This window comes from Diplotaxodon limnothrissa, linkage group LG15 (genome assembly GCF_057381915.1).
Source record: "Diplotaxodon limnothrissa isolate DT_005_m linkage group LG15, D_limnothrissa_male_GT1.1, whole genome shotgun sequence".
Classification (NCBI taxonomy): Eukaryota; Metazoa; Chordata; class Actinopteri; order Cichliformes; family Cichlidae; genus Diplotaxodon; species Diplotaxodon limnothrissa.
This window is the reverse complement of record NC_140610.1, coordinates 31,965,097-31,986,028: the sequence shown is the minus strand read 5'-3', so window position 1 is coordinate 31,986,028 and position 20,932 is coordinate 31,965,097. Positions and strand designations below refer to the sequence as shown.

At 40.7% G+C, this 20,932-nt stretch overlaps 1 protein-coding gene across 1 annotated transcript in view; it reads left to right on the top strand.

Moving 5' to 3' along the window:
• The first annotated feature begins 5,228 nt into the window (after positions 1-5,228).
• Positions 5,229-20,932, top strand: part of lama4 (laminin, alpha 4) — a 32,839-nt gene continuing 17,135 nt past the window's right edge. The window contains exons 1-13 of the mRNA XM_085372208.1: positions 5,229-5,531; positions 11,194-11,295; positions 11,373-11,500; positions 11,581-11,661; positions 12,725-12,939; positions 13,548-13,648; positions 14,523-14,703; positions 15,675-15,758; positions 15,862-16,013; positions 16,623-16,733; positions 16,985-17,096; positions 17,229-17,393; positions 17,955-18,148. Of these exons, the coding sequence (XP_085228334.1) occupies positions 5,439-5,531; positions 11,194-11,295; positions 11,373-11,500; positions 11,581-11,661; positions 12,725-12,939; positions 13,548-13,648; positions 14,523-14,703; positions 15,675-15,758; positions 15,862-16,013; positions 16,623-16,733; positions 16,985-17,096; positions 17,229-17,393; positions 17,955-18,148 (1,719 nt within the window). The 5' untranslated portion in view covers positions 5,229-5,438. The remainder of the gene's footprint in view (positions 5,532-11,193; positions 11,296-11,372; positions 11,501-11,580; positions 11,662-12,724; positions 12,940-13,547; positions 13,649-14,522; positions 14,704-15,674; positions 15,759-15,861; positions 16,014-16,622; positions 16,734-16,984; positions 17,097-17,228; positions 17,394-17,954; positions 18,149-20,932) is intronic.

The window sequence follows — 20,932 nt, the reverse complement described above, 5'->3', positions numbered from 1 at the left end:
TTGCAGATTTCTTTCAGATTGGCAGATTATACAGTACAAATAAAATGTTCACGCTTCTCCAACGTTTCTTCCCAACAGTTTCACTAACATCTACACGGGATGGCCAGGAAGCGTCCCAATGTCTTCTCCGGCGCTTCTCCGGCGCTGATAATTGGCGTCTGTCTTGTGTCAGTGACATAAAAGACGGATTTAATGCGACATGACCGTTCAAACAGCAGTCGCTTTCTAAAATGTATCGGATTCAGTACCACATACGAAAGTGACCCAGATCGGATTTGAAAATATCGGATTTGTGCCGTTCACACTGTCATACCATGATCGGATATGGGTCGCAGGGTCAAAAAAATCGGATTTGATGCGCTTTCGCCTGCAGTGTGAACGTAACCTATAGGTTTTCCTCTGTATACCGCCATGTTGCTTTTTGTACAAACTTGCAGCTTTGATTCAGATTTCACACATGCATAGAAGCCCATTTTCAGATACTCAAAATTACCTGGGAAAAACATAACATAACATAATTTTAAATACAAGGATTGTTTTTAATACTTGGATGAAAACCCCAATGACTGCCTGAAGTCTTGAACTCTTGAGATGCACTGCCAGGCCTTTACTGCAGCCAAATGCAGTTAGTCCTAGCTGGTTGGTCTGTTTGCATGTATTTTGTATTTAATAAAGACAAGATTGGGGTGAACGCAGGTGACCAACTTGGCCATTAAAGAAGATCTTCTTTGAGAAACTCTTGATTTGCTTCTGGAGTATTTTTGGGTCGTTTGCACTGTGATGATCAATCCAGTCAGTTTTGAATCTGTGCAGAGTTAGCCATGTGCACTTCAGACTTCATCCTTTTTCTGCTATCAGCAGTTACATCATTCAAGCATAATTCCAGTTTAGTTGAATCAATTCAGCAAAATGCTCACAACACTGAGTCTTTCTCACACCGTTTGAATTCCTGGTGTGTAAAATAATGTACTTTTGTCAAAGCCACCAGTGCTTCTCAGTTACACTCGAGGGGTCAGCTGGCAGAGGTGTGCGACATGCCTGGTCATGACCTTAGTAAAATGGAGCTGTCCCTCCCAGCACATGATTTTTGAATGTCTAGAGTTGCTGTTACACAGTCTTGCCTAAACATAAAGGGAGTGCAGAATTATTAGGCAAGTTGTATTTTTGAGGAATAATTTTATTATTGAACAACAACCATGTTCTCAATGAACCCAAAAAACTCATTAATATCAAAGCTGAATGTTTTTGGAAGTAGTTTTTAGTTTGTTTTTAGTTTTAGCTATTTTAGGGGGATATCTGTGTGTGCAGGTGACTATTACTGTGCATAATTATTAGGCAACTTAACAAAAAACAAATATATACCCATTTCAATTATTTATTTTTACCAGTGAAACCAATATAACATCTCCACATTCACAAATATACATTTCTGACATTCAAAAACAAAACAAAAACAAATCAGCGACCAATATAGCCACCTTTCTTTGCAAGGACACTCAACAGCCTGCCATCCATGGATTCTGTCAGTGTTTTGATCTGTTCACCATCAACATTGCGTGCAGCAGCAACCACAGCCTCCCAGACACTGTTCAGAGAGGTGTACTGTTTTCCCTCCTTGTAAATCTCACATTTGATGATGGACCACAGGTTCTCAATGGGGTTCAGATCAGGTGAACAAGATGGCCATGTCATTAGTTTTTCTTCTTTTATACCCTTTCTTGCCAGCCACGCTGTGGAGTACTTGGACGCGTGTGATGGAGCATTGTCCTGCATGAAAATCGTGTTTTTCTTGAAGGATGCAGACTTCTTCCTGTACCACTGCTTGAAGAAGGTGTCTTCCAGAAACTGGCAGTAGGACTGGGAGTTGAGCTTGACTCCATCCTCAACCCGAAAAGGCCCCACAAGCTCATCTTTGATGATACCAGCCCAAACCAGTACTCCACCTCCACCTTGCTGGCGTCTGAGTCGGACTGGAGCTCTAAGCCCTTTACCAATCCAGCCACGGGCCCATCCATCTGGCCCATCAAGACTCACTCTCATTTCATCAGTCCATAAAACCTTAGAAAAATCAGTCTTGAGATATTTCTTGGCCCAGTCTTGACGTTTCAGCTTGTGTGTCTTGTTCAGTGGTGGTCGTCTTTCAGCCTTTCTTACCTTGGCCATAGTCTCTGAGTATTGCACACCTTGTGCTTTTGGGCACTCCAGTGATGTTGCAACTCTGAAATATGGCCAAACTGGTGGCAAGTGGCATCTTGGCAGCTGCACGCTTGACTTTTCTCAGTTCATGGGCAGTTATTTTGCAACCCTGTTGACTATTTTGAATGAAACGCTTGATTGGTCGATGATCACGCTTCAGAAGCTTTGCAATTTTGAGACTGCTGCATCCCTCTGCAAGATATCTCACTATTTTTGACTTTTCTGAGCCTGTCAAGTCCTTCTTTTGACCCATTTTGCCAAAGGAAAGGACGTTGCCTAATAATTATGCACACCTGATATAGGGTGTTGATGTCATTAGACCACACCCCTTCTCATTACAGAGATGCACATCACCTAATATGCTTAATTGGTAGTAGGCTTTCGAGCCTATACAGCTTGGAGTAAGACAACATGCATAAAGAGGATGATGTGGACAAAATACTCATTTGCCTAATAATTCTGCACTCCCTGTAGTCAATTAGTTTTAGTACCTAAACCTAATCAGTGGGTAGAAGTCAAAGTACTTACCCAGTGAAAATCAGTAACAGGTTTTTCACTCCAGTGTAACTGCAGCGCTCCCACCATCTTATTCACAGGATCATACTGAGTCTTCAACACTCTGTTAAGCATGGTGTGTTTTTGTATTACAACTGAGATCGGAGGTCTTTGCTCTGATAGAGGTTACAGTTTTCTCTGTGTTCAGAGAGTAAGGAAACACCACAGGCAGGAGGCGCAGGTCTGACCCCTTGGACTTTTTGGCCTCTTAGGTGTCTGAAACTAAAAGCAGTGTGGAGAAGCATGTAGCAGGCTGCTTTCAGAGTCACTGCGAATTAATAATTCATTCTTTGTCTTTCTTTTTTGGGAGGGGAAAGAAGTTACTCAAATGTAACTTTGCAGGAAGTCAGTTAGAGAAATTGTGATGAATGCTCAAACTGCTCAAACATAAGGGTTTGTTTGTAAACCATTTGCAATGGTTTTATGTACAGCCAAAATAGTTCACAAGATCTCATTTGTAATTATTAGAATTGCTGTACTGCAGGACAGACATCAGAAATACATGTGTTTGCTGTCAGTAACTCCCTGTGGTTGTGGCAAAGCTTTACCGATTATATTAAGTCAAAGCAGTGCAGATGGATTTCTCCCTGTTGGTTTTGGCTCAGAGAGCGGTGTTACTCTGTGTTATACACTGTTCCACGCACACTGTATCCCTTGGCTGCCAGACCCAGCAGTGGCCTTTGATTACATGAATAGCCTTAGCTGAATAGGTTGGCAGAGAAGACCACCCAAAGGGACAACCTCGTTGCTTTGTGGAGAAGTTAAGAATGCAGTGCTGCTGCTGTGAAAACCTCCCCTATCACTGCCTATGACCCTGGCCCATGAGTGATCGTTGGTGTTTATACTGTGGCTGTGCTGAGAATACCAATGTGAAGCCGACCAAACATGGAGAGAGAGCCTCCACCCTCTTAGTGAGCTGGTGAAATAAACAGAATGTGGATGAAGTAACATTAACTTCAGCCTCCTGGTTGTTAGTGCAGTTCAAGGCTATTTACTTTTCATAGAAGTTTTATGAAGGCTGAAATTGCATTCAGAAAGTCCTCACTTAAGTACACATTTATTCTTAAGGCAGCAATTAACTCTGATATGGCATCACTGCTTTTTCAGGCAGGTAACACAATGCTAGGCAAAAAAAAGTGATTCAGAACTTCAGCTTTATTGCTGAACTACACAACCCTAGAACAAGATGCAACAATGCAACACAAAACCAAGGCATGACTAGAACTAAGAACTAGACCACACAGCGAGAGGGAAGACATGACAACATGACAAAGAATAGCAAAAGACTCAGTCAACATATACACAAGAGGTAATCAGAGCAGATGACACATCCAGGGAATATGGATAATCTAACTGATGGAACATGACGCATGGGAGACAAGGGAATGTCAAAATAAAGGGAAAACACACAGAGGGATGAATGTGGGAACAGGAAGGAAACAACACATGGACCAGGACTACAAATGTATCATCTAGACAAGACAGGGAAAGCACACAGACACTAAGGAGAGACGCTGAAGACAGAACACAGAGACAAGACAAAGACAGACTGGATATGGATCATGTGAAATAACTGTAATACTTAAAATACTGTAGGAGTGAAAAGAATTCAGATTTTATGTCAATTTTCTGTTCAAAGGGGTAAACCTAGCCTGGCCTAACAAGCCTCTTAATGCTGTTGTTTTAATGCATCACTGCCAAACATAACTAGTGTTTATTGGTTACTTGAGACATGGTGCATAATGGGACATATTTGGAACTGCCTACAACACGATCTTTGTGGTGTTAAAAAAAAAAGTCTGTCTTGGGACCAGTGTGACTCGCAGAGTCATGAGTTATACCTACCCATCGGTTTGAATCTGAATCTAAAAATACCTTCCTCAGACTCTGACAATGCCTTCTTTGTGCTGGAAGTGTCATGCTAAGTCTCTTCCTGTTAACTGACTCACACTGTGTCTGCAAACTTTGCAGCTTTTGATGATCGAACCTTGCAAAACATAGAGAAGGCTCATGTCTGGGACTGTGAAGAGAAGATGGGCCAGAAAATCAGAGCAGCTTTTTCTTTTCGGCCTGCTGAGCGCAGAGTGAGTGTTGAAGCTTTAGACCCTCTGCCCACCCTGGCTGACCAGAGGGGAAGGGGAAGGGGAGGGGGAAACAACAGAAGGAGGGATCCCGTGTTGAAGGTGAAAAGGGTGCCAAAGTCCTGCAAATGGAGACAAGGGTTTAACACTCAGTCTGACTCTGACAGTTGAGTTGGGGGTTGAACAGTTTGGATGGCCTAGCGTGCTCAGCAGACACAAACCCTCTGTGGCTCATTTCCCGCTCCCTCTGCTGTTCTGTCTCTCTCACTGTTTGTCTCGGTTTCCAGTCTTCCCATCTGTATGTGATTTAGGCACAGGCTCAGGGGAGAGGCAGGTCCACTAGGGGAGAGGAATCGGGGCAGGGAGGGAGAGAGAGAGAGAGAGAGAGAGAGAGAGAGAGAGAGGAAGGGAAGCAGTCAACACAAGTTTGTTTTACAGGACTCAGCTAGGGCCGGGATAAGGGGCAGTGGTGGATCTGGACATCGCAAGCTGTGGAAAAGCGAAGCCAGAGGGTGCAGCCGATCATAAGGAGCTGCCCAGGGACTTCCCTACAGCCAGTGGACACTGATTGAGACTTAAACGGAGGATCAGTGGGCAAATACAAATATGGCAGCAAAATCTCTGCCCTTCTGCTTTCTCTGCATCTTCTTATCGATTGCAAGAATAACTTCTGGGGAACAACAGCAGTCAGTTCTCAAAGTAAGACACATTTGGTTTTCCTTCTTTTTGGCTTGTATACTGTGAGTGTTATCAGTTTCTGACTTTCTATGAGTTATGATTGAGTACACAGGCTTTTGGGAAGCTGGAAATGATGTCTTGGGAGTTTGGGTTCTTTGCAAAGCTCTCTGAGGATACAGAAACTTCACAGTGGTCTTGCAGTGGGTTCGCATGTGTGTTTATACCATCAGAGGTACCCCAAGACAACAACTCTGATAGGCTTTGAGTTACTGTATGTGATTCAGGCACAGCCTGCTCCTCCTGCCCCTCCCTGACAGTTCTCTAATGGAAAGCAGCTACAAAATGTTGAGCAACAGCACGGGGAGGGGGCACAATATGCAGTAAGGGCATGGAAGCCATTAATGACTACTGGCACACACTCTACAGTTCCATTGGCAATAGCTTTAATACTTGTAAGCTCACACGCTTAACTTAAAAGTATTGAATTTACGATCATAATAAACTTAGACCGTGGGGAAAGATGCATGGAGATAAATAATGTGATAATGTGAAAGTCTGAGGTTGTTGCATGTGCATTTTCACATAATATAAAAACCCTGGCATGATCATACGGCACAACACTGGTCTTCTTTCTTCTTCTTTATGTTATAATACGACTCAGGCCGGTGTTTGTTTGTGAGTGCAGACAACAGCTGGTCTTCTAGCAAAGCAGTCAAAGATGTGTTTCTTTCCTTCAGTGTTCAAAGAATAACTTGCTATTAGATCCCGAAATCAAAGTTTGCTCCGAACCCACAAGTACTCAAATCTTTGACGGACTTCTAAAAGTCCATTTATGTATCTTCATTATAGGCTGTTCTGTTTATGATGACCCAGTGCCTGATGTAAGTACAATGACTGCATTGTCTTGTGCAGCTACTAGACCTCGAAAGTGGTTATGGTTAAGGGCAGTGTTTACGGACCTTGCTGAGCTTTGCTTTTCTTGTCTAAACAACAGAAAAAAATATAGCAAAGGTCTGACACAGGACAGTAGAGAGGAAACTGGACTTTGCTGGAGTCTCATCAGAGATGGTCTCAGTGAAAGAGTACTTGTCGTGAAGTCATTCTTCAGGAATAGAAACAGGGAGAAAAAGACTTAAATATGCCAGTGAGAAAAGGCAGTGACAGGTTTTATCTAGTGGTGAATCCAAATGTAAAATTTTATGCTCATATCATCATCAGTATGTACAAAAGATGTGTGTCTTCAGCCATCTTTAAAACACGTTCAAGGCCCTATCATAGTTTGGGGCTGTATTTCAGCCAGTGGTGTTGGAAGACTTGTCAAAATTGATGGAATTATGAAATCAGAAAAGACTGGTAAAAGAAATTACAAGGAAACCTGTCAAAGAGGGTTCAGACTTTATTTAAGAAAAAAGCTGATTATACCAAATACTGATTTTCAAGCTCGTTGGAATTGGACAAACGCTGTTTTTACATTCTGTACTGTAATTCCAAAAAATATATGCATGTTTTAAAACATCACAAGTATAAAAAAGTGATCGGTGGGTGGTTCAAGACTATTGTATAATACTGCAAATCACTGCAAAAATTAAGTTTTTGTGGTGCCTTGGTAGTGCTTGCAACACATTCTTAACATAATATAAATTTATAGTTAGAGATAAATCTAGCACTTTAAGCAAATAGGGATATTTATTAACTATAACTTAACATTGTGATAATAAATATGAGATCTGTATGAGCAAAGTCACTTATAGTCGGGATGAGATTCTCATGACCCAGGGTATATCCGGATGTTCAGAAGAGTTACAATGACTAAATCCACCGTCTGACCATCCCTTCAAGGTCAGTCTAAGTACAGCAGATAACTCCATTTGGGAGGCAAAGCGGAAATGACATTCAACCCTCAAGCATTAACATTTAATCCACTTATAGTGCCCTTGTGCTAGGAAAATCTCAAAAAGCAGGCAGAAGTACATATATTATAAGCAACACATCCACAATAAGAGCTCCGTGTACACACATGGCTGTACAAATTTCAACCTATATTATGGGACAGGGTGTTGATTTTAGGTGAGCTAATCTGTGGAGCCATAAATTGTTTTTTGCGTGTGATACCTGCCTTATGGTCCATCCTCAGAGCCTAGGTCAACACACAGATACTGATAAATACCTAAATGTCAGAGAGAGTGAATCATTGGAAAAGTTATCTTCAGTTAAAAAACAAATCGAGGTTATATAATATGCTGAATGTAAGCTTTGTCCTGCCCTCCCAGTGTAGGAGGGCCACAGAGATTGTTCACATTACTAAGCGTGCTCACAGCTGGCAGAGAGCTTCAGATGTTTGTGAATGTTATTAATGCTTTCAGGTTTAAGGGGTGTTTTTTTCAGGTTTAAGTTTCTATCAAGGCTATCAAATCTATTTCTATTTGGCATAATCAAAGGGAAATCTAATAACACAAACACTGTGAGGCCGCAGACTTTATTTGAAAGATGTAGTTTCTGAAATTATGCTTGTTTTAAATGTGGCTCATTTACCCTCTTTCATTTTTTTATTTTTTTTTTAAAGAAGTGGCTGAGAGGCTATAGATTTCTTTTTAAGTTTGTTTGAGCAACATAAGCTTTCTTACAAATCAAAGTATGTTGAAACTGTAGTCAAAAGCAATATTCACCTAAAATACACCCAAATATTTTGCTGAGAGTAAAGTTGTAAGATTGATCTAAACTGTTTGTCACCAATTCTGTTCGTAATTGTTATGGTCCGAATTTCTACACTTAACCAAGTGGCAGAAATCCCAAAAAGTTTATTCTGTTCATCTGGACGTAGCGTTTTTTAAAGGGAGAAACGTTTCATCCCTCAGTGGCTTCATCTTGGCTTTATGCAGATGATGTTCTTCTATTAGCTTCATCAGGTGGTGCTGAGTGTGAAGCAGCAGGACGGAAAACGGTGGAGGGCCCACCCTGGTCAGGGAGAAGTGGCTATTCAAAGAGTGCCTTGCAGTCTTATTCAGGAACAAGGGGAGATTTGGCCATGTCAGCAGTGATGCAGATGCTGCACAAGTCAGTAATGGTGAAAAGAGAGCTGAGCTGTAAAAGCAAAGCTGTCGATTTACCGGTTGATTTACTTCCCCACCATAACCTATGGTCACAAGCTTTGGGTAGTGACTGGAAGAATAAGGTTGCAGACACAATAGAAATTAGCTTTCTCTGAAGCTTGGCTGGTCTCTGCCTTAGAAATTGGCTGAGTTTGGTGATTCTCAAGATAGACTGACAAGAGTCAGATGAGGTGGTTCAGGCATCAGATTAGGATGCCTCCTGAGTGAGGTATTCCAGGCATGTCCTACCAAAAGGAAGAGCAGACCCATGGCATGCTGGAGAGATCACGTCTATCAGCTACCCTGGGTGTGCTTCAGCATTTCCCCAGACAAGCTGCATGAGGTTGTGCGGAGAGGGAAGTTTGGTTATCAGTTTAATCTACTTCAGTCTTTATGCTGACCTAAGCTATCTGGTTACCACTGTTTTGTACTTCTTGGGGAAATGTCAGATTATCATGGCGAAGAAATTGAACTGACAAAAATCACTTGATATTGATGATTTGTATTCATATCAACTGTAAGAAATCTGTTTTAAGTATGAATGTGATTTGCATTTCTCTTCTGTCTTTCTGTTTATGGCCAGATAAACATAATGTATAATGTAACTGTTTGTTCTTCTGTTTAGGCTCTCTTGTAAAAAGACATAGTCCCTAACATTCAAGTCTAAAGATGTCCAAGTCCTAGCAGTATACCATCTGCTCTTCGGCCCTCAGCCCCCTTCCTCTATTCCCCTGTGTATATGAACTGCAGCTGTTTGACCCATCACAGACTGTCACACAGTTAATAGGTCTGAACTATTTCAGAAGACTTTAATGTGCTTTTACAAATGATAGATAATTGGGATCTTTGTGGTTTTCCCATAAACTTTAGGCTCATTAGTTCTAATAGCTTAAACTAACATTTGGGGCTATTTTTTTTTCCTTTGAGCACTGATCCCATTGCCACATTTAATAGGAGTATGTGTATACATGGAAGGTTTACACATAAGTGTTTACGTGATAATAATAGATGTCTCTGTGGATGCTTTTCCTGTAGACTCAGGGAAGCCTACAGGAAATGGATCAGCAAGAATAATAAGAGCTCCTGTTTGCAGGATGTTTCACATCAGCTTGCAACATAATAACGTCTTTGTGTCGCAGCCCATCTGTGAATAAATCAAAGGAGAGTATGAATCACATGTGGGTATACACTACTGTATGTCTTTGGAATGTTCCATCGTCTGGTTATTCTGAATGCAAAGCATCAATGTCCAGCAGAGTGAGTGGAACAAGGAGATCAAACTATGGTGGTCTTGCAGACTACTGCAAACAAAGTGCTACTGTACACCTCACTGAATGGTGCTGCTTCAGAAAATCAAAGATATTCAGAGGGCTGAGTGTGTGCGTGACGCCTCTGAACTCTTGCATCACATTGTCGTCAGAAAGTCTGGTGAACAAACATCAGACAGGATGTAGTGTTTGGACTGATGTTCTGTAAAATGTCAGGATGCTGTACTTTTATCGTGTTGTGTGTTGAAACTGCTAAATTATCAACCATCGATTCAAATGCCCAGAAAGTGAGAGCCATGACTGAGAACCCTGGGTCAATAGCATTCTTATATGTTGATAGATAGCACAGGATATGTTAGCGATATTTATCTGTATTTGGTTCTATAATATTTTAATGTTACTGAACATCAAGCAGCTTCTTGGTGATTAAAGTTAAGCTGCATTTTAGCCACATGCTAAAGCAGCATAGTTTAAGAAACTGAGAGATGTTACATTTCAAATCAAGTCTCTTATTGTGGTCTATTTGTAAACTTAACTCTAACCCTAATCAGCTTTGTGCAGTCATCATTAGCGATGACATCAGTCCTAGCCCCAACGCTAAATGCTAAGGTCAGAGCTCAGTCCCTGAAGAAAATGCACCCGAACATTCTCCCTCTATCACTACTATCAGTCAACATTTTGCATTTAATGAATGAATATTGCACGTGGCACATGACATATACATCAGTTTACCATATAACTGAGTCCCGGTATAAAACTTAGTTATGTGGCAGATTCACTTGTATTAAGTTTTGCTTTACCCTGACAATAGACTAACAGATGGACTTAACCGCTGATGTTTCACACACTGTTTTTACACTTGGCTTCAATGTTAGTATTTTATTTTCTGTCATGTTATATTTTCGTTTGTTTTTTTGGAGCTGGAGGCGACTATATATATATATTCAAATTTTATTCATCAAAACTGAAGCACAAACTTCCTGTAGCTGCTGTACCACAAACTGTTTGTCAGATAATTCCATTATAAATGCTCCAAGTACAGTGACTCAAGGAGAAGCCTAAAGGGCAGCTCCCAGCCACATTTGCCTTTGCCAAGATCCACCAGTCAAAGTCTTAAACTTCCAGTAAAGGAACCACAGTTTTAGCATTGTTATTCCACTTTTCATGGCCTGAGGATGTTGTTTAAACACAAGTTTAAACAACCAATCAACTTAACTTTGAGAGTTCCTCAGCTCTTACCTGCAGTTAGTGTGTCTACTTAACCCAACTAGAGTTTTCTACAAATTTTTACTTTACAGAAAACTGACATTTCTGTTCCCACTGCAGGTGTGTGGCAGGGGATTTTTCCTCAGTGAGCAAAGCGAATGCCTGCCATGTAACTGCAAGGGGCATGCTGACTACTGTGAAGACATCACTGGCATCTGTATAGTAAGTTGACTGCCTTTCACTCAGTAAGGTGCCCGGGTACACAAATGTTGTCGTAAACATAATATTTCCTCTCGCAGAACTGCAAATACCACAGCATGGGTGATCTCTGTGAAATGTGTGAAGATGGCTACATTCTGACTCCTGGCCTGGGTGGACGCCACACCTGCCAACCATGTGCCTGCCCCCTCCCCATCCCATCCAATAAGTAAGCTGCTCTGCTGTTGCTTGTGTTGCCACAAGACTGACAGACATCTCAAAAATATTTTCTTCTGTGTGTCCGCCCAGCTTTGCAGTGCACTGTGACAAAGGAGGTGCCACTCCACGGTGCAAGTGCCAAGAGGGCTACTCTGGAAATTACTGTGAGAGGTCTGTGCTGAGAAGGCCTTGAACAAGCAATCAGTAAATTATGTAAATCAATTATAACATAACTGCATTACCTGCGCATTCAATAAAAAGGTACACGTTACAGACTGAGCAGAGTTTCATGTCAATGAAACACATAAAATATATTTAGGTTCACAACATTCACACTTATTTTATCTTACTTACTTAATATTGGAATGGCCACAATATCTATACAGCATCTAACTCCAACTGCCATATATAGTACAAAACTTTTAAACACCACAACATTTATGAAAACATGAGATCTCTGTAAAGTGCAACATCACATACACTGTCATTTATATGCATAGGACTTATGCTCACACCCAAGATGAATAGATTTTGCTAGTAATTTGCTAAAGCTTACGGATCACTTCTAACTGGTTCATGAGAGCAGCCTTAGCTTTGTTTGTTTTGTTTTTTTTAAACAACGAGGAAGAAAGTCATGAGCTTTTGGATGATCTGATATCCTCATGTTGGTGTTGTTCCCAGACCATCATGAAAATGTTGTTCCAGGTTCAACATTGCAAGTGACCAATCACATTGTTGTGACGTTATTCCTTTGCGCACCAAGCCATTCGTGCATTTATGAAATTCCAATGTTGCAAGGACAATATCAATTCTGCTTACTGTTTATTAAAGGGTTACTGTTAGTGTTAGGGTTAGGGTCAGGATCCGTTGATCGGCGGACAGAGGCGGTTTCTCGCAGCTTAAGTACAGTTTTTTGTTTTACGCCGGTTTTTCCCGAAGTTGCAAAAGTATGACGTCACAACATTCTGATTGGTCACTTGCAATGTTGATCCTGGAACAACATTTAGTATGATGATCTGGGAACAACACCAACACGAGGATATCAGATCGTGCTGAGCTTTTAGTTATGTGTTAACATTTAAAACTGAATAATGTCCAATTTAGGCATAAAGCTACAACAATCATTAGCTTTGCTTGTCTTGTAACAAAGGTCAAAAAGATTTTCCAAAAGTAGATTTTACTTTACTGTGTTAGACAGTGAGGCTCTCAGTCATCTGCACTTTCTTCCATCCAGGTGTGCTCCCGGTTACTATGGCAGCCCAATGACGACTGGTAGTTCCTGTAAGAGGTGCGACTGCAATGGTAACACTGACCCCAACCTGATTTTCAACGAGTGTCACAATGTGACGGGCCACTGCCAGCACTGCTGGGGAAACACTGCCGGTGCCAACTGTGAGAGGTGCACCCCAGGGTTCTATGGCGATGCCATCAGTGCCAAGGACTGCAGAGGTGGGGATAATGGGTGAATACCCATACTTTGGGGGGTATTTCCTATGGGATAGCTAATGTTTGATGCATGAAAGCATTGTTCCTCAATGTTTTATGGCAGTTCTCACACGATACCCCAACAATGTAATTTGTGTATCTTAAGCCAGTCGCATAGATGGGTGTGTAATGTAATGATGGGAGATTAATGAAGTTTGTTGATGCAGTTGTTCTGGCTGGCTGTTCAACATTCTTGTCATAAACTCAGTGACAGTAGTCAGGCATTCCAGCAGCTCATTGCAGACTGCACACACTGACCTGCACTATTGTGTCACACTGTCCTGAAGTCGCCATAGAGTACTTCACAGGAGGACTATTTTTTACAACTTATTTACTCAGTTTAACCTTAGCTGCTTAAAAGAGATGACAAAAGGTGACAAAAGTGCAGTTTTTAGCCCCACACAACCTTGAAGTTGCTCTGTTGCAAAGACACATGGTCTCAATTCCATATCAAGGATTATCGTATGCCTTTAGAGGCCCTGCAAGTCCAAAAATAACCCTTTCCACCATACTCGTGACATAATTTGACCTCTGGTGTTCTCATCACTCCATACATCCCATGTCTTTTCTAGAGTGCGAGTGTGACAAATGTGGCACCTCTTCATGCGATGACAGGACAGGAGTGTGTCACTGCAAGCCGGGAGTCACTGGACGGCTGTGCGACCAGTGTGAGGTGAGACACAGCACGTGAGCTTCTTTATTGCAACTCTTATTTCTTCTTTATTAATAAAAAATATGTCCCTTTGTGTACAATTAGGCACTGACAACTAGGCTTAGGCAAGTTCCTCGGTTAGGTAAGAATAATAATAAAAGATCGTGGTTTGGCTTGGCTACCATTGTAACACCTTCCAACTTTCTCTGACATCAAACAAACTTTCTGTCAAAATAGACAAGTTATAAATTGATCCTCCCAGACAAACAGAAAGCCTTTTTCCGACTATTCCATATTCTGTTATGAGACTGGGATGGAGTGGCTACAGGGCAGGACCAGCCTTACATCACTCAGCCACTGCCCAGGATAAAACTTCATAGAACATACGAGGAGCAGACTCAAGAAGGCAGTTCAAACATATAATAAATAAGCTAAGATTCTTTAGAAGAAAAAGGCAATATAAAAGCCAAAATAGGTCTAGTTTATTTTTTGTGAATTTATGTATGCGTGTGTCGATGAAAAGATGAAGTCGATGCATGAGTTCAAGCAAAAACACAAAAAGCTGCAGTTACGAAATGTCTGCAAGGGTCATTGTGAGGTTAAGGGAAAAGTACTGAAAACAGGGCAACTGTTACATGAAGCATGAAAGCTGCAGATGAAAGCAGCTGAACTCTCAAGTGAGAACATAAAAAAGATGGAAGCAGTTACAGCTGAATGATTTGCCTACATTTTTTTTCTAAGATCTACAGTAGTTACTGCGAACTGTATTTTGACCCTTACAATGACATCAGAGCACAGCATTTATCTCTTATATTATGCACAGAGCCTGCTTCAAAATGAACTGGAAGAGCCCAATAACTGGAGTCCAACACTGTTTTTCACTCTTGTAATCTAGGAAGGCTACTCGGGTTTCTCCAGTTGTCAGGGCTGCCGGAGGTGCGACTGTGGGCCAGCTTCCCTCCGGTCCACCTGCCATCCTCTCACCCACAGCTGTCCATGTCGCCCGGGGGCTGGAGGTCGTTACTGCGAGCGCTGTCTCCCAGGATACTGGAATTATAGCCCCTCTGGCTGCCAGAGTAAGTTATCTGCCTGTACACAGTAGGGCAGATAACTTGACATAATCAGCATTTGTTAAAAACATTCAGTGTAGATTCCCAGAGGAAAAGACTGCACTGAACGCTCATGTTCCCACACCCACTGTTGTTTTAATGTTCATTGGATGTGGTAAAAGTACAAATTCTTCGCTTAAGTAGAAATAAAAATTGTTTTTAAAAACACTCTGGTAAAAATTTTAAATATAATAATATTTTTAAAAAATACCAATTTAACTGAATATAAACTTTTCACATTTTTTGATATTGCTGAGCTGTTAAGAGCGTTGCGTTTTTCAGTTTTACTTTTCAACAGCCACCTCGACGCTCAAGGAAAAACTCCCTTTTAACAAAAAACCTTCGGTAGAACCAGACCCAACTGCTGTGGCCGGTTTCAATTTTAAAAGGCTAATTAAAAGTCTACACTGGGACCTGATCCCATGTGAGAGGGGACTGACATCATTAATTAGATGTGTTTTTTCTGCCTTTTTAATCTGTTGTGTAGGTGCTGGACATAATAATAGAAATGTCTTTTATGTATTCCCCTCAAATGTCTTAAACCTAATAGTAATTAGGCTTTTCGGAAAAAGTAAGGAATCCAAAGTAAAGTAAAGCACAGACGTCCGAGATTCAATGCAGAGACAGTAACAGTAAGTGTTTTACTTTCTTACTTTTGACCTCGGGTGTTAATGATGTCAGAGGAACATCTGCTGGAAGCTTTGATAGTCTCTGTGGCCAGTGACTATCACTGTGAGAGTTGGATGACATCAACGCCCAATTCCAAATCTATATACATACACAGCTGCTTAAATAAGGAGTCACACACTAAAGAAACCACAAGACAGATGTGCAGGCCTCAAGCCAAGTGAACATCTGCAGATTTTAATGTCTTGTTTCCAGCTGGTGAAAATTTTAAACTGAATGAAGTGTCTGTTTTTGTTGGGGTTTTTTAATAGAGTGTGACTGTGAGAGTGGCTTCTGTGATATGCATACAGGAGGATGCCTGGCAGAGTCTTCAACGGTCAACCTGTGCAACATCAGTAAGTGCAACAAACAACAGCGGCAGAAATTCACTAACTAAAGGAAAATTATGTGAACAGCTCTGATCCAAGTTGGGTTTTTCGTTCTTTTTCCTGACTTTAGCTTGTGATCAGTGTATCTGGCATCTGATTAAAGACATGGAGCACTCCAATAAGACACTGGACCAGCTAAAAGTTGGAGTGTTGAACATTACCACAGGTGCTGCTGCTAACGATAGAGTGAAATACTACAACTATACTGCTCATCAACTGCAGGTACATGCACATTTATATGTATTACTGCTATAAAGGTAAAATGAAACTGCACTAGTAAAACCTTTTTATACATATAATGTGCAAAAGTTTATGTGTGCTGGGAGGTACATTGCTCATACTGATGAATCTAAGAATTGTCATGTAGCTTGACAGTTGCCGCACAAATGTATGAAGCATTTTAGCTTCAGTAGCATCACTGTTTAAGCTCATTGTTTTGGTTTTTGACCTCACAACTTTGATTTGACTTTTCAATATCAATTTCATTTATATATCGCCACATCACAACAATATTGTAAGGTAAAGACCCTACAATAATACAATTTGCATAGCACCAAATTAGCAAGAATTAGCAACTACACCCACAACATTCAGTTTCTGTTCATAGTTTACCTTCCAATTAATTCTGATAGTTCGGCTTTATTTTTGCACAAACATATTACAATGTTAGCTCTATGATAGTTGTAGCTTCCTTTACATTTTTAGCTTTAAATGTGTGGAATGTAAGACATTTCTACAGAGACAGACAGAAATGCTGCTATTTAAATTCTGATGCATGAATTCCTGCAGTGAGTTTTCATTATTTCTACTTCACTCCTGTCTTCCTTTCAGAGTGGGTATCGAGTTTGGAGAAACAAGTCGTCTGTAATGCAGGCCCAGACTGAGGAGCTGAAAGAGGCCACAGATGTTGTGGTACTGGACATCAGAGAGCTAGGGAAATCGGTGAGCACCATCAAACCTTTAGATGTTTAAAGCTAGTGTTTGTGTGTCTGCAGTCTAGCTATTTTTTCACTTACAATAATGTAGAAATTATATTACTCAATATCAACTTGCAGGTCATACTTTCCCGACGCATATTTTTATGCTTTTATAAATAATAACCTGTCACAGCATTTAAGATGCTACATTTATTTACATTTATTAAAATGTTTGATTTTAGGCTTTGACTTATCTCTTTATTTGTGGCTTTTCAGGAAAGTGTGGTGAACATTCTGTGGAACATGTTGGATAATGACACACTGGAGACCTTCACACTCGCTGAACAGCTCAGCATAAATCTGACTGATCTAAACATACGCATTGAAGGTATCAAACAACTCTCAAACGCAAAAGCCTGTTTTGTTGCTGTGTCCGGTGAATTAAATAGTGAAACTGTGTGCTATGTCTAAATGTATTTTACCTAGCTTAACTGGGTTTTGATGTTACACGTTCATACAGAGATGATCCACGATTGGGAGGTGTACAGTATCCAGCAGGAAGTGGATCCTGAGGTGGTGAGAAAGAGCTCAGCGGACGCTGAGGAAATAGTGGCTTTGATGAGGAAAATAGACCTTTCTCCAGGAGAACCAATCGCCACTGGCGAGTCCACAGAGGCCCATGACTGTAAGACACACAACAGTTACACAGCAAACACCTGCGCATGATTACATCACTATATCCCTATTACACTGTAGTGAGCAAGGGTTGGAGATGCAACATTATATGAACATTATTTTGATATTCAAAGCATGCACATTTTTTGTAAACATGCACATGTGCAAAACAGGCTGGTAGCATCAAGTTGAATGGTGGCAACCTTTTAAGGTATCGGGTTGGGTTCATACCTACCCCCTATAGCCCAATGGAATCATACCACAGCAGAACTGTAAGGCCAAACATGCATGTAAAAGACTGGTTCAGTGGTTCAGTCATGACCTGGTAGATGTTAAAAGGTTAAAAGAATACATTTTCTGCATCAGATAATGCATACAAATGTATGTAGCAGGTCGCTTTGAGTGCTCAGAGTAAAAATGAGCTAGATAAGAATCAGTCCATTTACCATTTATAATATAACTGCTGTGGATGAAAAGACTCACAAGTTCTACAAAAACAGCACCCTGAGTCACTCCAATGTGTTAGCAGTGGTGATAAAATTTCAGCTAATGTTTCTGGTCATGTTTGCAGTGCTGGGCCGCATTCGGCAGTTGGAAAAGAAGCTGATGATCACAAACAGCCGCCTCCCGTCTGTCCGAGAGGTCTTGTCCCGCTTTTCCGGCAGACTGTCAGAAGCTCAAGGCTTTCTTGCAAAAGCAGACAGCAATGTGCACGAGGCGGAGAATAAGAACCGAGCTAGTGTCCTCAAATTCCAGAGGCATGAGGTAATTTCCCGTGACCCCCCTCAGCTCTTACAGCGCCCTACTTCCCTCTCCCATCTACACTATGTTTGATTCTCTGTTAGTTTTTACTTCTATAGAATGGCTTATTTCTTCCTTTTTTCAACTCAGAATACTTCAAACAGTGTTGAGTTGTGATTTTTCACACTAGTACCTGGCATTTAAAGACAGAAGTACAGCGTGTTCTTAGTCCGAAATGCACAGTTGCAAAAGAGCAGAGAGAGAAGGAGATCTGGTTGTACTTTGCCGGTCATGTCAGAGAACTCTATTACTGTGGTATTTAGGTGATGAGAACAGAAACTTAAAACCATCTGTGGGAGTTACATTAGAAGGGGGCCTGCACAGGGGAAAAAGCAACATTGCAATGCAAGTGTTTTTCCCACGATAATATTCACAGCCTACCCACACAAACATGACTGACTTTCTCATGATGCACCCAGCCAAGTCTTATCCCAAGAGGGAAAAAAAACAAAACACTTCTCTGCAAAAACACTAAGATGCACATAATGTACATGTTGAATAGACCGAGAGCAGGGGTGTTTTTTTTAAACATCTGGGAAGTTCCTTTTAACTCCCTTTTAACAGGAAGAAACCTCCAGCAGGCTCAGGGAAGGCCAGCCATCTGCCCTGAGAGGTTGGATAGTAGGAGAGGAAAAGGTCATAAAAATAAAAAATATGTACATAATTAACAAAACTATGTTATAGTTATAGTTAAAATACCATTTGGAAATTCCAGAATTTTGTTCTATTCGGATTACACTATCTAGAGATATTTCCACAATACAACTTGTTGTGTTTGTTCAATCCAGCATGAAAGTTGATTTAAAATATAATTTCCTTCCTTTTTGTGACTAAGAATTTCATGTTAAAAAAATATTAAAAGTTTTCTTTTGCATTTTTATGAAATATAACCATATGTATTCAGACATTGTCACTAGTTGCCTTTTGCAATGTGAAGTTAGTTAGCAAGTGTATGCTCAAATTTTTTTTTTAACTAGTGAATACTCCATAAAACTTCTAGGCAATTTAGAGACGGTTGAGCAGAAAATGTAAAGATTTGCTGACTTGAGATGGAATGGCCCAATATCTCTCCTCTTCAGACCAGATACTGAGGGATTTCTATGAGTCCTAAAATTAATTTTAAAGCTTAATTGGTCAGAACAAAGGACATAACCTTTAAACATTTTTTTATCTAGCTATAGCACAGTTTTTGTTTTTATAATAGAGTCAAAATTTTAATTAGTCGACATAAAAACATCTGGTCATAATCGAAATCCAGGGATGCAGCAGAGCAGCTCCTGTTGGACTCTGCATTTGGTTACTTGTGAGCATGCGTGTTATCAGGAGTGGGGATCTCCATGATCAGGGTGTCTGCCATGAATAGCTTCCTAGCCAAACACAGAGCCTCTCCTAATCCAGGGCTCTACCTAGCCTCAGCAGACTGGTCGACACCAGTATGTGGCTGTATGCTGCTGGCTGACCACAGCCAATCAGATGATCTCATCCCTGTACAATACTCAGTCATGCAGTCAAATTAAAAGTGGGGTGTGGATGCTGAATCTATTATCTGTAACATACATGCCTAACATACTGCTTGAATGGAACAGCATAAATATTATGATTCCACTAAATAAGACTATTTATTAAATAGTATAGCTATTAACTATGTGACATTTAAAATTACTTGCAACAAAAATATACGCAAACACGAATACTTCTACGCTGCATATGAAAGATTAACATTGCTTCCAAAGTAAAGCCAGTGATGAAGTGTTTTAGCCCTTTAGTCTTTTTAAAGCAGTTATTTCAAAAATGCATCAGACTCAAAACTTGACGTAAAGTCTTTGGGAATATCATTGATTTTTGACCTCTATAACCACTTTAACATTTGTTTAGTCTTTAAACAGGACTAAACAGGAAAATCTTTAGAATCCTATTCAATGATAATCACATATTGGCACTTATTAGCAGTGTTTTCTTCAGAATCTGCAGGAAAGCCTAGAACACGGGTCAGCAACCTTTAAGACACAAAGAGCCATTTGGACCCGGTTTCCACGCAAAAGAAAACACTGGGAGCCGCAAATACTTTTTGACATCTAAAATGAAGATAACACTGTATATATTGTTTTTTACCTTGATGCTTTGTGTGAACAACTAAGGTGTGTTGCTTATGAAATCCATGAAGTGCTACAGAGAAAATTACATTTTATTTATGTAATTAACACATTTTGAACTCTTAAAGAAACATAACAAAAGGACAGACACCAACCTGAACTAAAATGATCCATGTAGCAAACAGAAACTGTTGTGAGCCGCCACCCTTATATCGCCTTTGGGCTTTTGAAGCCTTGATCTGTCTTTTAAAGAAATAATTGGAAAAAAATGCACTATGCTGCTAAAAAATGAAAAATAGATCTTTGCAAAATTCTGCCTAAATATGTATTTTACCAGGTTAATGTGTGTGGCGGGGCGTGGTCTGCAGCACTGCTGCAGGGGAGGCAGACGCACCTGAGCGGCACCCGTAATCACGCCTCGCCGCATTAACGTCTGTGCTATCTATGCTGTTGTTGGTATGTGTCGGGCTGTGAGCTGAAAAGCTACAGCCGGCTGTATACGTACAGCAATCGTGTGTGAAAAGCATGTTCATGGAAACATCGTCGGGTCTGCCGTGATATGTTTACAATGGGACTTCTGCTCCTAAGCCTCTGCGCACAGCGTCTGCAACTCGGGGCTGTACGAAGTCACTTTCATCTTTACGCAGGACTGTAA